Genomic DNA, 14,549 nt, shown 5'->3' on the forward strand with positions numbered 1-14,549 from the left:
CTAGGACTGGGACTGAGACTGAGACTCGGAGTGGGACTGGGACTGAGACTCGGAATGGGACTGGAACAAAATACATACCACCCTCTGGGACTGGCAATAAGAGATGAAGAAGAAGGAGAAAAACTTGAGAGAAGAGAAAAGAGAGAAGGAAACTGATAAAGAGATAAAATGAGACGAAGATGGAGATGAAGCGAAAAAGACGGAGAGAGGAGTGAATAAAGAGATTAGGAAAAAGTGTAGAGGGTAGGGCAGAGTTAGACGGAAAAAGCTTATTAAAATGTATGCAGATAGGCCAAATTTAGGGCAGAACAACGTCTGCCGGGTCTGCCAGTATGTATATAAAATGAAACTGTTGATGAGTGCTTTAGTACAGAGTAATATATTATCCACAGACGGACTGAGACTGGGATTAGGACTAGGACTGGGACTGACACTCGAATAAAATACATACCACCCTCTGGGACAGGCAATAAGGTATGCAGAAGAATGAGAAAAAATTGAGAGAAGAGAAAATAGAAAAGAGAGAAGGAGATTGAGAAAGAGATAAAATGAGACGAAGATGGAGATATATGAAGCGAAAAAGACGGTGGGAGGGGTGAATAAAAGGATTAGGAAAAAGTGAAGAGGTGGGGAGGGCGGAATCAGACGGAAAAAGCTTATTAACGTCTGCCGGGTCTTCTAGTATTGTATAAAATATATTTACATAAAGCTTCAAATTTTTGTGCTCACGTCAATGCATAATTGGTATTTACTAAGGCAATGTATTGATGTCGACGTGATATCGATAAAAATATGATCCCTATATTTTTGACAGCCGTTTATTTACAATTTGTATTGAGTTAATTTTTTGTTTAGTGGACAATTTGTGGATCTAAATAACTGCTGAAATCTATTAGTGCACAATTAAGCATTCCGGGCAAAATACACACAAGGAATTTATTTACGAATTTTAGTGAATATATTGTAGATGATTGGATTTCTCTTTAGTACACCATTAGCAACTCCCTACCTCCCAGAGCGTGGTGCAATAATGGAAAACTTTATCGAAGCGGAAATAAAAAATCCTTGAAATTTCACAAAAACCTTTTAATGAACCGCAAGCTTTCAGCAATAGTTTTTGCAAATATTTCTAACGTAAGTAAAATTTTTCTATTCCGACTTCGGATTATTAAAATCGAGGTCAATACGTGTCTTTTGGTACCTCTCCTGAATTTTTTGGGCGTGTTGTAGCAGTCGACCGCTACCCTTGAATAGCAGAACACATCTGCTTGATGTAGTTGCTCCTCTAATACACATAAGGCTACGTCTATTATAGATCTGGCATATAATCCCGAGAAAATTAGCTGGCCTGCATAAGTATCTACACAGATTATGTGGTGTTCTTCAAAGCAATCGCAGAAGAAAAAACACTTTCCAAAGAGACGCGCGTCACCTCGCCCCAACTTCGACCATGATAGCCCTAAAATGTTGAACAAACACTAACATCCCTTAATTGGATTAGGTGAATCAGTCAGCTTAGAAGAAAATTTTTCGAATTTTTAATTGACATTTTTTAACTTTTTATTTGTCATTTGAAAAAAGTAAAACATTAAAAATTTCGGTTTGTATTCTTTGGTTTGGCATTTCTACAAAGTTTTGGAGAGTTATTTTAAAATTTTTTAAAAAATAAAAAAAAAAACCATTATGGGCGCCAAGACGAGTTTTACCCTCTCGTATTTTTATCACGGTTTTGCCAATGCAGATGTGTTGTAATAGTTCGGAAAGTTGTAATCATCAGTTTTTTTGAAACAACTACGGAAGATAACCTGAACAGGTTGGTTAATTGCTCTGCTGCACGGATACCAAAGACCAGAACTCAAGTAGAGAACAGGGGCGCCGTTTTGTTGCACATTCTTCTGGAACCAATTAAGCCTGTTTTGGTATAGCTAGTTGATGCTATCGCTAGTAGATTGTGAGAAGCTTAGTCTGTGCTAGGGTTGGGTATTCACATCGGTAAAGCGCAACTATTTTTTTGCTGTCCTCATCGGCGCAGCGTCTGTATGTGCTGCCAAAGGGGATTCCTATTATCACAGTATGCAGACCAGTTTCCAGTGATTGTGACGGTGATCCTAAAGGTTTAAAAACTTATTGAGAATTGAGCCTATCCTCCTGCTATCGTAATTCGGTCAGGTTTGCTTGGTTATCTTGCGGGTGTCCATAGAGTAACAGTTGAATGTATTATACATTTGTGTTTCATTTGATTGATGTGGGTGAATGATGCATCTTCAGGATCCAGCAATGTCCTTTTCAGGTTCCTTTGATCAGGATCCTATGTTATGTTCACAAAGTTAGCTGCGGCTTGAATAAACCTCCTACTGTTACTGTCGGCACTAGGCGAAGTTCTCCGACAGAAGCCTGCACTAAAATTTACGTTAAGGCCGCTTTTGGCTGAAGTGGAACTACCGTTTTATATAAGTAGACTTAATTTTTTTCATCCTGAGCATTTCTATATATAAAGTTAATTGCCATAAGCGTTGAGCGAACAAACTAATACATTCTGTACTCTATGCACAATATGGAAGATTATTCGTACTGCCCAAACATTTAAGCACTTAACTAATGTGTTTCCTTTAAAAAGCTTTACGCCCGATATACCAAAGACAAAACTTACAGTTTCTTTTCTTCTCCTACGCGTTTCAAAGGTATACATGCGCCTTCATCGGGGAGTCTCGTTTATTTCAGAAACTCGTAATTTACTTAAATAAACAAGAATCCTTGATTAAGATACATAAAAAGTCATGAAAAATATACGTATTACTCTACGCTCCCCCTCTTATCTGCTATCTCTGTTCTTTACCTTTATATTCTTTCTAACTATTTGACATGGTGCATTCACCCGTTCTGCTTTCTTCTCCCGTCTTTCCCCTGTTCGCTTAACTAGATCTGTAACTACTCCTATTTTTCCTCTACCAACTCTCTTTTCATTTACCCATTCCAATTCTTTGCAATTTCTCTAGCTCTCCGTTTTTCCTTTTCCACACAGGCCCACTCTTTTTCCTATCGTCTTTGCATATATTATCGTTTTATCCTCTCTCTCTACCTTACATTTTTTCTCTCTTCATCTTTGTATTTCTTCTACTCCCGGAGGAAGTTTTCAGCAAATATTATGTATTTAGAACGGTGGGGTGATATAACGTCAACGGAAAAAAGGTCAATTGACGTTATGACTCCTCCAAATTCTATTTTCGCTAAACCTGAAGTTGAATATTTTCTTTTGCTTTCAGATAGGACCTCATTGGGTGAGTTTTTAAAGTTATTTTTCTAAGTAAAATCGATTAAAGTACCGCATCCAACAATGTCAAAGGATGGTAAATATCGTTGATATTGTAACCATTTTAAGTGGTCAAAAAGTCAATTGATGCTATGTCACCCCTCCAACTTGTACAAGTAATTGCGGAAATATATCTTATTTACCTATTTACAGTTTATATTTTTATAGCCCCTGAATAAGGTACGAAAAATCACAGACACCCTAAGCAGAATACATAATTTTTTCCTAATATTTCATTCTGAAATGTAAGACAAACTTTGGTCGAAAGTTTATAACCTCCAAAAAAGAATAGAGATATATACATCAATAGGTATAACGAAATTACCAAAATAAAAAGGTGAGTTTATGCATCTCCGTCTGTATGTCCCTCTGTTTTTATGTGACATATGGATAAATTTTAAGGGGTCGGGGCATTCTGCAATCCCACAAAAAATGTTTGGGAAAAGATGACATAAGACCACTATAGTACGTTTCCTCTCACAATGGCTTCTTCAGAGGGAAGGATTTTCGTTATTTTTCCCTCATGTTAACAGCTACGAACTTCAAAAAATATCTACGTACTCTTCTTCATGTAAAAACTAAGGTAGCCGCAATGGTTTGGTGGGAGCGTGGTAGTCTATAATAGGAGGAAAAGTTGTCTATTCTTTTATAAATAAAAGGCAAACATCATATTTACAAAAACAAGAGCGCCCTAATACCAATACCTGCATGAATTTACATAGAGCATACGGAAAATGAATGTCTATGTCGGCTCGCATTTTCAATACTGTTTTTTTTTATTCTAAAGGTGTTACTAAACAAGCCAAAACAGGCAGCTAAGTGACTAACAAAATCTTAAATTATAAAATAGCCTTATATAATTTTCAACATCAATTTTAAATGTATAAAAAAATTAAACTTATCATCCGGAAATGTATCTACAAAATCTATATCAAAAAACCTTTAACGAAAACAAAAATTAATACAACAAATTTGTAATTGAAAATTTCTTAAAGCTATCAATTTTAATACCGTTAACATAAAAAGTAAAAATTGTGTTCCACTTCTTAACAAGAAGGCGAAAAGTAACTAAGCGCATTTGTCTGCCCAACAACCAAAATAATACTTACCACCAGCAGCAACGCAACCACCACCACCCCTGCCTCGCGCACCACTATGGCCGGTCCACAAGTGCAACATTCACATTCACACGCGCATTCGCACTCACAACGTCCCAACAGCGCTTACTACATGGGACTGAATGGCGGCAGCAATAGCCATCATGTCATTAGCTCAACTAACACACACACCCACACAACCACAACAGCGACAAGTGTCAGTGCGAGTAGTAGCGCACATACTGGTTTACATGCACTACGTGAAATGTCCAACGATATGGAGTTAATATATCGTGGAAATAATACCAACCTCGTCACGCATTCGGTCGCAGCGACATCAGATTGCATCAAACAACAACCACAAACATCGGCGACAGCGACAGCAGTGGGGACAGCAGTAACAGATTGCAACAGTAGCGGTTTTTGTAATAATGTTGGGGGTGGTAGTGGGGGTGGTGATGGCAGGGGTGAACAAATTGTTAGCATTGCCGGCCCGGGGCCCAGTGCTACTGATGCTTTAATTGTTCCCTCGGGCTCTGCGATGAAACGCGGTAAATTGGCGAAGTCAAAAACAGTGCAGCGTAGCGTTGAAATTGTTGTTGATGCGTCACAATTCGGCGTTGATACAGATGTTGGTGGCGCTGATGATGATGCTGATGCTGAGTGCGCAAGTGGTAGTAAATCTGGTGATGATGTCGAACAGGGACGAAGAATGTCACATCATCGGCGACGACCGCTGCATCGTCGTTTTATTAGTTACCTGCGTAATTTGTTTCATAGCAGCACCACACAGAATGGTAAGTGAAATTCGTTCACGTTTACATACATATATACGTATACATATACATACATACAGACGTAAGTGATATTGGAGTGTCTATGAAATGGAATTATGTGAAGATTAAATGCAGTTTTATGATAAATTTGAATCAGTTTCTTGGCAATTTAATAGAATTTTAGGACAAATTACGTAAAACGTGATTCAGTGCAGCGATTCTCGTGTGAACGAGATTTGAAATCACAATTGGTAAAGTTAGAGAGAATTCTGTTATTTCGGCGAGTGAAAGTAAACCTGTCTTATCGGTTCATTATGAAACTTACAACGGTAAAACTTCAATGTAAAGACACTTTTAAACCTCTTTAATAACAATCCGATGGTTTTGTGTTAAAAAGCCGATAAGAAATTGATAACTCGGCCATAGTTCCGCTTTGGATGCCTAGCCTATAAGTCGGTTACGGTGGTTTACCCATTTGTTATGCTAAGCTTAATCTGCCTTGAGCTTGAACCTCTTACGATACTCACCATTGGCATCAGAAACATGACCAAAAATCTTCAAAAGAAGTTTTCTCTCGAAACCTCATGTTTCCTCGACTCAATCTTTCTTTCATGCAGATCATGATTTTTGTTCGTCAAGAGAGGACTTTACTTTTTAAATGCCTACTAAGTCCAAGGTCGTGTTTCAATCCATTTTAATTTACTTTCGAGGTTAGTGCTGGTTCTCAGATGGGCAAAATCTTTCACAGTCTCGAATTCGCCAGAGACTTGGTTGCCAAGATGCTAAAGTACCGATTATTTCTTTGATGACAGCAAGTACTTCGCCTGGTCCTCATTTACAGGAAACCCACTTTTTTGCCTCTTTATCCAATCTTACTATACTCAGCTGAAAATATATTCCTAGCGATAGCGGTATCAGAAGTAGGTTAAAATTTGCTTAAATTAATAAATCATATTAATAACGTTATATTGGCCCCTGACTTGAGACCGTTCGTTTAAAAACGATGGAGGTCTAGTGGACGTCTACATTCCCGTTAAGTTGGATACTCAGGAGCTCTTAACCGCCTAACGTGTTTATCTTGTGGGTCACTCAACAGAGATTGCACCACATGAAAAGGTCCAAAAGGTTGAATTATCCCTTGAGAACAAACTGTTGCATAGTAGTATTGGTAATAGATCTTTCTTTCGACATGAGTGTTCAGAACGATATCGTAAGAATTGCTGGAGGTGCTGTATTTTTTAGAGCATACTGCAGAGGTTAACGGCAATAACTAGCCTCCTAAAGCAGTAAGATGATGAACCCGAACTTTTGCTTAGCTTTAAGGTCAAGGGCTAAGTTCTTCTGATATTTCTTACTGAGGAGTACTCTTGACACCTAATCTGAGTGGAATCCTAAACAAAAAGCATGGAGTCAGTGAACTTTCCCTAGTGACTCTAATTTGGTCCAACCATGCTTCCTGGATGCCAGAAAGCTCCAATTGAAAAACCCTCACAAGTACCGATGTCAACGATTTACCGTGGACGGACGAAAAGGGCACTGATACGCTGGAGTCTCCGAGTGCGCTCCCCATCTTTGCAACTCTTTCTTGTAGGAAATTGGAATCATTCGCTTGTATTCAAGGCTGTCTTAAAACATTCGTATTCCCTATTTATTGTTTGCCAGAATACTGACGGTATAGCTGTTCCACGCCGAAGCCCAAGATTAAATTGAGAAGCAATTTTCTGTAAACAGAGATCACTCAGTAGCACACTGCATATCACGTTTAAAGCCTCTAAAGGCATGAACAAAACGCCTCAGTAATCGCGCCAAAAGTCATATATCTTTCAACAGCTTCCTCCCTGTATATAAAGATGCTTTGTAACCGTCACTAACATCCTTATTGCGAGTTCTGGCTCCGATGGAGACAGGGTATTGACGTCGCGTTAACGAAAGAGTTCCCTACATCCCCAACTTAAGTATATACTTATACGTTTAACGGGATGTTTATTCTAGGCCTATACTTTCACTGAAGATTCCAGATATTCGCCAATTAACGCTAATTTGAATTAGAGGTACTCATCGTACCAACTAATCAACCTCGATTATTCTATTTTCATAAATGACCGACAGCCCTGCGCCGAATTTGCTCTAGTTTTGCAATAGTAAGTTTAATAAGGTACAGGTGCTCCTAGAGCTTCTTTGAATCAAACTTCCTAAATCTAGAATACTGATACCATCATTGTGCATATAGAGATAATGTCCGATTATTTGTCTAAGAGGGAAGGCTGGAATTAGAAATTGCATGTCCTTCTTCAGCAGAAACTGTCTAGTGTTTGTAGTAAGTGAATTTCAATACAAGAAAGTTAATGCTACCCCTTATGTGTATGTTAATACGCCCTTCCAGCGTTTGTCAAATAAAGTAAGAGACCCTTATTAGCCTAATTTGGCCTTTCAAAGACTTAGTTGTCCCGACAGTGTGTCCTCATCAAAACCTGTAAAACTTCGTAATGTCTACCAAGGAAGGTTTCCTTTTTTTGAAACATCTCCAAAGCACACATAATTCCTTAGTGTTCCTCACTCCGTTCCGATTGTGGTGCATGATATGATCATACCTGATTATTACATTAGTTAAAAATAAAATTCTAACTTTGCAGTCCTCTGCTATGGGAAAAAGGGAAATAACGTACTACATTGCACCAACAATCACATACATAATACACATACGTACAAGCCCTTTCACAGTACCACAAACTCATCAGTGAGTAAAATTGGTTTCGCTAGTTCGAGTAGTGGCTGAATAGAAAATAGAATCATGTTCGTTGCATAACAACACAAATGCTTTTAATCAGCATAACCACAACAATGAAACTTAATTACGCATAAATCATTTCACCAACTAAGCGATAATAGAGTTTGTTGATGATGGCTGCACTGATTGCACCGCAACAGCAACCAGTGCACCAAAGTGCTGGTCTGCTGCACTTAACATCATTGTATACATATGTATGTGTGTGGTTACCCTGACGGAAAATGTACAAGCATATGTGAGGGAGCTCCATTAGAGGTGAATGATTGGCGCAACGGTGCCCAAATGACGGACGAGGCGATACCCGTGTACACCGATGGTTCCAAATTAGTGGAAGGAGTAGAGTTTGTGTTACTACTGTCCCTATCTGTAAATAAATAGATCCTACAAACTACCGGATAACCGGTACAGGGAGAAGCATAGACAGTTGTTGGCTCTCAGGGCATATGGTAATAGATGGGAATGAAAAGCGAAGGAACTAGCTGAAAAAGGAGCATCCTTGTAGACGTCCAAATTATATTCGGCGAGATTAAGAGAAGGCCGCCGCTAAATTATCTCCTAGCGAGAATCGGCGAATATGAGAGCAGGGAAACGGACTTGCTATGGACCAATATGGTTGACTGCGAAGTCTCAAGGTCCTTATGGCAACGCTTGGATAGGAAAGGCACCAGCTACTTTCTCAAACTGAACAAATCTGCGGTGAGGCTACTTACGGGTGTCATCACAGGTCATTGTGCTATCGCACCAATGCTCCGACGGTGGTGAATACCAACAAGCTCCCTCTGAAGAAGCTGTCAAGATGAGGAGGTTGAGGAGTCGATCTACCACTTTCTCAGCCAATGTCTGGCGCTTCAAAGAAGAAGGCTGAGATTTCCGGCTCACGCTTCTTCGATAGCCTGGCAGAGGTTGGGAAGGTGGACGTATCGCTTCTTCTTGAGTTAATCAGGGAAAGCAAGTGTTTCGTTGAAGACCACTAAGAGGTAATGGGGCTAAATGAATTTGCCGTCACCATGTACTTACTAAGAGCACTCACAATGGACAAAAATGTCTCCGATTGGAAGTGTGGGTAACTGCCACGCACGCCCCCTTAACCTAACCTAACCTAGAAAAGGCGAGAGTTGCACATGATCGAAGCAGCGGGAAAGGCGTTGACCGAAGCACTGTAAAGTGTAGACCCTACAAAATTAGACTAACAAAGTTACACATACCATTAAAAAGAGAGGAATGTAGACTCATGGAGGGTTTTCTTACCGGACACTGCATTCTTGTGTCACATGCCTTTAAATAAGGCTTTGTCAGTTATAGCAGATGTAGGAAGTGCGGATTGGAGGATGAAACTATCGAGCACGTTTTGTGCTCGTGCCCTGCGCTTTTCAGGCTCCAGCTATTAGCAGTGATACAAATACAGATCTAGAAGCAGCAAGTGACATATGTATGTCCTAGGAAGTTTCCAGTGTTTGCCAAGAGAACGTACCTATTTTATAACATAGGTTTGATAGGGTTTCTCAGTCTGTTCGTTAAATAAACTTCTGAAAACACTAGGGACTCATTCAGTATATGTGAGGTCCTCATGGGTAGGTCAGTCCAACCTAACCTAATCTAGGGAGCAAGTACCTGAGGAAATCACATAGTCTGAGTTTGTACATTGTGTTACCAGAAGTTAGTTCGATTACCAAACTATCAACCCCTACTTGTTGTTTATAAATCTTTTTTGCATTCACTTGTGTACTCAAATGCAACTTAAATTGTGCTCAAATACACAAAAATTCATCGGTGCGAATTTATCGCTTATCGGTATGATTTCGTTAGTTCTGCAAGTTACCAGCATTAAGTTTAAGGCGGGTTATGTTAAAATCTACTATGTAAAGGCTGAAAAAATTTCATTACGAACAAAGAAAATAGTTACATTTCTGAAATTTGGGTCACAATTTGGCCTACAGGGCAGGGCTTAGCACATTTATGCATTTACATAATATTTATTATTGTTATTGTTGTTTTTAATTTTTTCCCTATTATCAATGTGGTCATAGCCATCAATAGCGCCATTATGGCTCTTATATGAAGCTGTTTGGGATGAAAAGATTTTCAAAAATTCAATGATGCATCAGCCACATGAGTCAATTGTGTATATGCATTTGTATATGTATATAAGAATATAACAATTATTGGTATAAACAAACTTTCAGGGTAAAGATAGAAGTGTTGAACATTCACATTGTATTTACATACATACATACATAATTCGACGATATTCAGATCCATAGCCCTAAACATTTCAGATCAATCCTTATTCAAAATTGTAAACGTTACTTTTAAAATGCACCTAAGATGATCTTTGATAGCGTTCTCTAACGAAAGGGAGCTGTTTTAAAATCGAATTTTCCAAACTTCTCAAATGGATAAAATTTATTATCTCTATGCCTTTTCTAAAATTACTGGATCAATCCGGCGTAGTTATCTCATAGAGTTCTCTGAGCTGTACCGTGATCATTTGAGGCTTTGCTGTGACTTTCGCTGACTCCTTTAGCACTGCTTCAATCTCTGCTTGGTACGTGCTTGTTTTTCCTTCTTGGGCTCTTTTAAGCTGCAGCAACAAATCTCCTTTTGCTGTTCTTCTAATAGTTTTGACATCACCCCCTAGGGATTTTAGTTCATCGCACCTCCTCACTGTTCGCAGCATGTCAGCATACGTAGCATCTCCAGTCTTCGAAATTATGATTGCATCCGGCCCAGCTTTAATCATTTTCTTCCTAATCACCTTTTTCGGTTTGGCTACCTGCCACTCTCCCGACTTTTGAGCTTCAGTGATGCTTGCGACTCTCCACATGTCTTGGCGTCTTGACTAGGGGGATTAGAATATACCAGCGCGTCGGGGATGCCTGTCGTAAGAGGCGACTTAAATACCCAAATGATTGAAGGGTTTGTGTAGCGCTACCCTCGAGAGGTTTCCAGCGCAATTTATAGCTTCCTTAACCCAATTGTCAATCTCACCCACCCGTGGCAAATTCTGTTTCTTTAGCATCCGAGGCTTTGGCTATCCCAAGCTCCTCAAGGAAATAGGAGGTAAGAGGTGGAGGTTCAGTGTGGTCATATTAAATCGTTCCCAAGATGCTCGGGCTTAAAGTGATGCCACTCCCCAAAACCTTCGGGAAGTATCTTTGTCGCAACAATAGCAACAACAATAACCGAAAGTTTAATTCAGAATTAACATTTTCACAAGCCTTAGAGAATTTTCAGTCCTTTGGTTTTAGAGACAGAACGAAAAGTTTCCCAGTCGGTGAGTGAGAAATTCAATTAACTTTTTTAAAAGATGAAACAAACTGTAACTGTAATAAAAAAATGTTAAACGAAAAAAAGGGCAACGTTTTTTTGCTTTCTTAACTTCTATTATGAGGCCTTTGTAACAAGTAATTATACGAGTCGTTTGTGAGCTATTACTAATTTAATGTCATCATATGAGTCAAAGTCATTCATGAGTCATTTGTAAAGAGTCATTTTAGAGTAATTTTCAATATCTATATCTAATTTTTCGAGACAGTTTAATAGCCCTTTTTGACACAGGAAATCTATTGTAAACTAAACGAAAAAAACATTTCATATAATATATTCTGAGTGATTTGAACTTTTGGAAGCATATCTACGAATATCTAAAATCAATAAAGCCAAAGCAATTATCAATCATATGCAACATGTCGTTTTTTGGGTCATTTATAATTTTGTTTCGTTTTGTTAGTAAACTTTTTTCATTACTTAATTTCTATGAGTCATTTGCAATGAACCATTTTATAAGTAGATTTTATAAGTGTAACTTGTTTATCATTTTATAAGCCAATTTATGATTTTTCTATATTTCATTTTTATTTTTAACGAACTTCAGAGAAGATAGATATAATAAGAGACGTCATATCAATTTTTATTTCTAATGTACCTGATTGGTGGATATTAGAAAATTGCCTTCTGCACATTTCTAAGAAATTTATATTAATATATTTTGTGATTGTTGAAAGGAGAATGAATTGCTTGATTAACACGATTCTTTAAAACAATCAAAAATACTTCATAAAAATGTGTAGAAGCAATTAAAATTACCCCTCAAATGGGACATTTATAATATAATAAATTTCGCAAAAAGTATGAAATGACGTCTCTTATAAAATCTATCCTCTCTGGCTGCGTGGGTCTGAATCTCCGCAGGACTGCAATGCCACCCTGTGTTTATTGCATCTGTTAAACCAATGTTAAGGGAAACTTAATAGGTCGAACGAAAACAGGAGAATTATAAGTGAAAGCAATATCAGTTTAGATATCATTGTTGCCAACAAGTGCTACTTTGGACAAGTTTAAAATGAGGACTGATCATGGGCTGCATGAACTTTACTCAGATACCTATAGGTCTATCCCACTCCTCCCTTTCATCGCTCCCTTCCCGCCTCTCTGTCGATTTCCTTTTCCCTCTCTTTTTCATCAACCCCTATCTCTTTGTTTTTCTTTTGCTTTTTCTTTCCCACTTTTTTCCTAGGACCATTTTTATTCTTTCTCTCTTTGCCCACGTCTTCTCCTCCTCCCAGTCCTCTATTTATTTGTCTATATCTACCAGTGTAGTTCTCCTTCAATCTCTATTTCCTAAGTTCTATTTCATCTGCTCTTTCTCTACATATCCCCCTAATACTTTTCATCACTCTGCTCCTCCTTCGCCCACTCCATCAGTATTTCTCAACACAACAACAGATTGAAATAATGAGCCATGTGCATAAAAGCGATTTAGTATATTTTTAGTAGTTATCATTGCTTTGAAAAAAGTGTGCTAGTTTAATGCATATATGTCTATATTAAATAAATAACCATATAGATATAGAATATACTATACATATCTATTTGAGGTAGTAAGAGGCCTAATTGAACAAGGTACTGAGATTGATATTGAACAACACAAACGGAAATGACAGTACCAAAATTTATCTATATCACCACATCCTACTTTGAGCACACACATTAATATATTCATGTAGGCGTAACTAGAATCCTAAACAGACCCAAATGCAAACAACATAATTATCCTTGTAATGCATTAATTCTAGAAATTCTGTTACAATTTCGTGTTTTATCTCTACTTGGACATGGCAATTTTGTACTCAGCTTCGTACAAATCTATTTATAAACAAATTTGTTTATGTGTTGCATGTACAAGTAAATGCATATTGACAAAAGCAGGTGTACTTTGCAAGCTTAACCAACTGCGTAAATATAACTTGACCTCAGTGATGGCCCTGCAACCAAAGTCGATTGCTATTCTGCATTTCTGCATTTACTGACCACCTTTCAAAACAAAATAAATGTACATCTATGTATGTATGTAGGTACAGAATTGCAAATAAGTTAAGCCAGATGCACACACATTTACATAATTACATATGTGTGTATGAATACAACTACAAAGAAATTAATATCTGTGCATGTTCAGCCAGGACCGGGAAAATTTTGTAACAGAACGTGAATTTCTTTAAACCGTCACAAAAATTCATTTGAAAACAAAATTGTCATTTCCACAAAAAGAACCGGTTCATGAAACTTAGCCAGTTCCAAATAGTAACCTTTTGCCAAAGATTAACCGATTCCAAAAAATACCCTTTTTCAAATAGGTAGCTGGTTTTAAAACTGTAACCGTTCCATAAAAGTTAACGGTTATAAAGAAAAAGTTTTTCGAAATATAACAAATTTAAAAAAAAAATTTCAATATATTAACGGTTTTTTGAAAAAAAAGAAGCTCAAAAAATTTCATAGGCTCCATTAAAGGACCCGTTAAAAAAAAAACTTGCCATTTCCAAAAACAGAACCCCAGATAAAAATATAAGCCGATTCCAAAAAAAGAACGGTCTCAGATAAGTAAGCGGGTCTCCAAAAATAAACAAGTTAAGAAAAAATTGTCAGTTCCACAACAAGTAACCGGGAATAAATAATAGTTTAAAAAAACAAAAAAAAAAAAAAAACACGTTTTATAGCAAACCGAACTAAAAAATAGAAAATAATTTTCAATTAAAAAGAGTTTATATGTCAGCAGTAGCAGGTCAAACAATCGTTTATAGTTAATCACCTCAAAATAAAATTATAATAAAATTTAAGTTATTAACAGAATAATTTAATTCAGAGTAAAAAGCGTGGGGTGCTTGATATTGAATGTTACAATCATTCTATTGGCAACTATCTTAGTGGAAAGATATGAAATGTAGTCAAATGCACCCCACGCTTCTTACTCTGAATTAAATTATTCTGTTAATAACTTAAATTTTATTATAATTTTATTTTGAGGTGATTAACTATAAATGATTGTTTGACCTGCTACTACTGATATATAAACTCTTTTTAATTGAAAATTATTTTCTATTTTTTAGTTCGGTTTGCTATAAAAGCGCGTTTTTTATTTTTTTGAACTATTATTTATTTTTAATTTTTTAGTTCAAGGAATTTTAAAAGTTTTAGTCGAGAGTGATGAAACCTCGAAACGCCAGCGTTCCATGGATGAATCCAACCCCACGGCACCGAAAAGTGCCAAGACGCAGGGAGGCCGGACGCGGTGCTTCGCC

General features: G+C 37.4%; 1 protein-coding gene across 1 annotated transcript in view; it reads left to right on the forward strand.

The window, feature by feature from the left end:
- LOC137248823 (uncharacterized) overlaps window positions 1–14,549 on the forward strand; it is a 370,286-nt gene that overhangs the window by 201,291 nt on the left and 154,446 nt on the right. The window contains exon 4 of the mRNA XM_067779720.1: window positions 4,098–5,204. Coding sequence (XP_067635821.1) covers window positions 4,466–5,204 — 739 coding nt within the window. The 5' untranslated portion in view covers window positions 4,098–4,465. The remainder of the gene's footprint in view (window positions 1–4,097; window positions 5,205–14,549) is intronic.

Source organism: Eurosta solidaginis, chromosome 4, assembly GCF_040869045.1.
Source record: "Eurosta solidaginis isolate ZX-2024a chromosome 4, ASM4086904v1, whole genome shotgun sequence".
Lineage (NCBI taxonomy): Eukaryota > Metazoa > Arthropoda > Insecta > Diptera > Tephritidae > Eurosta > Eurosta solidaginis.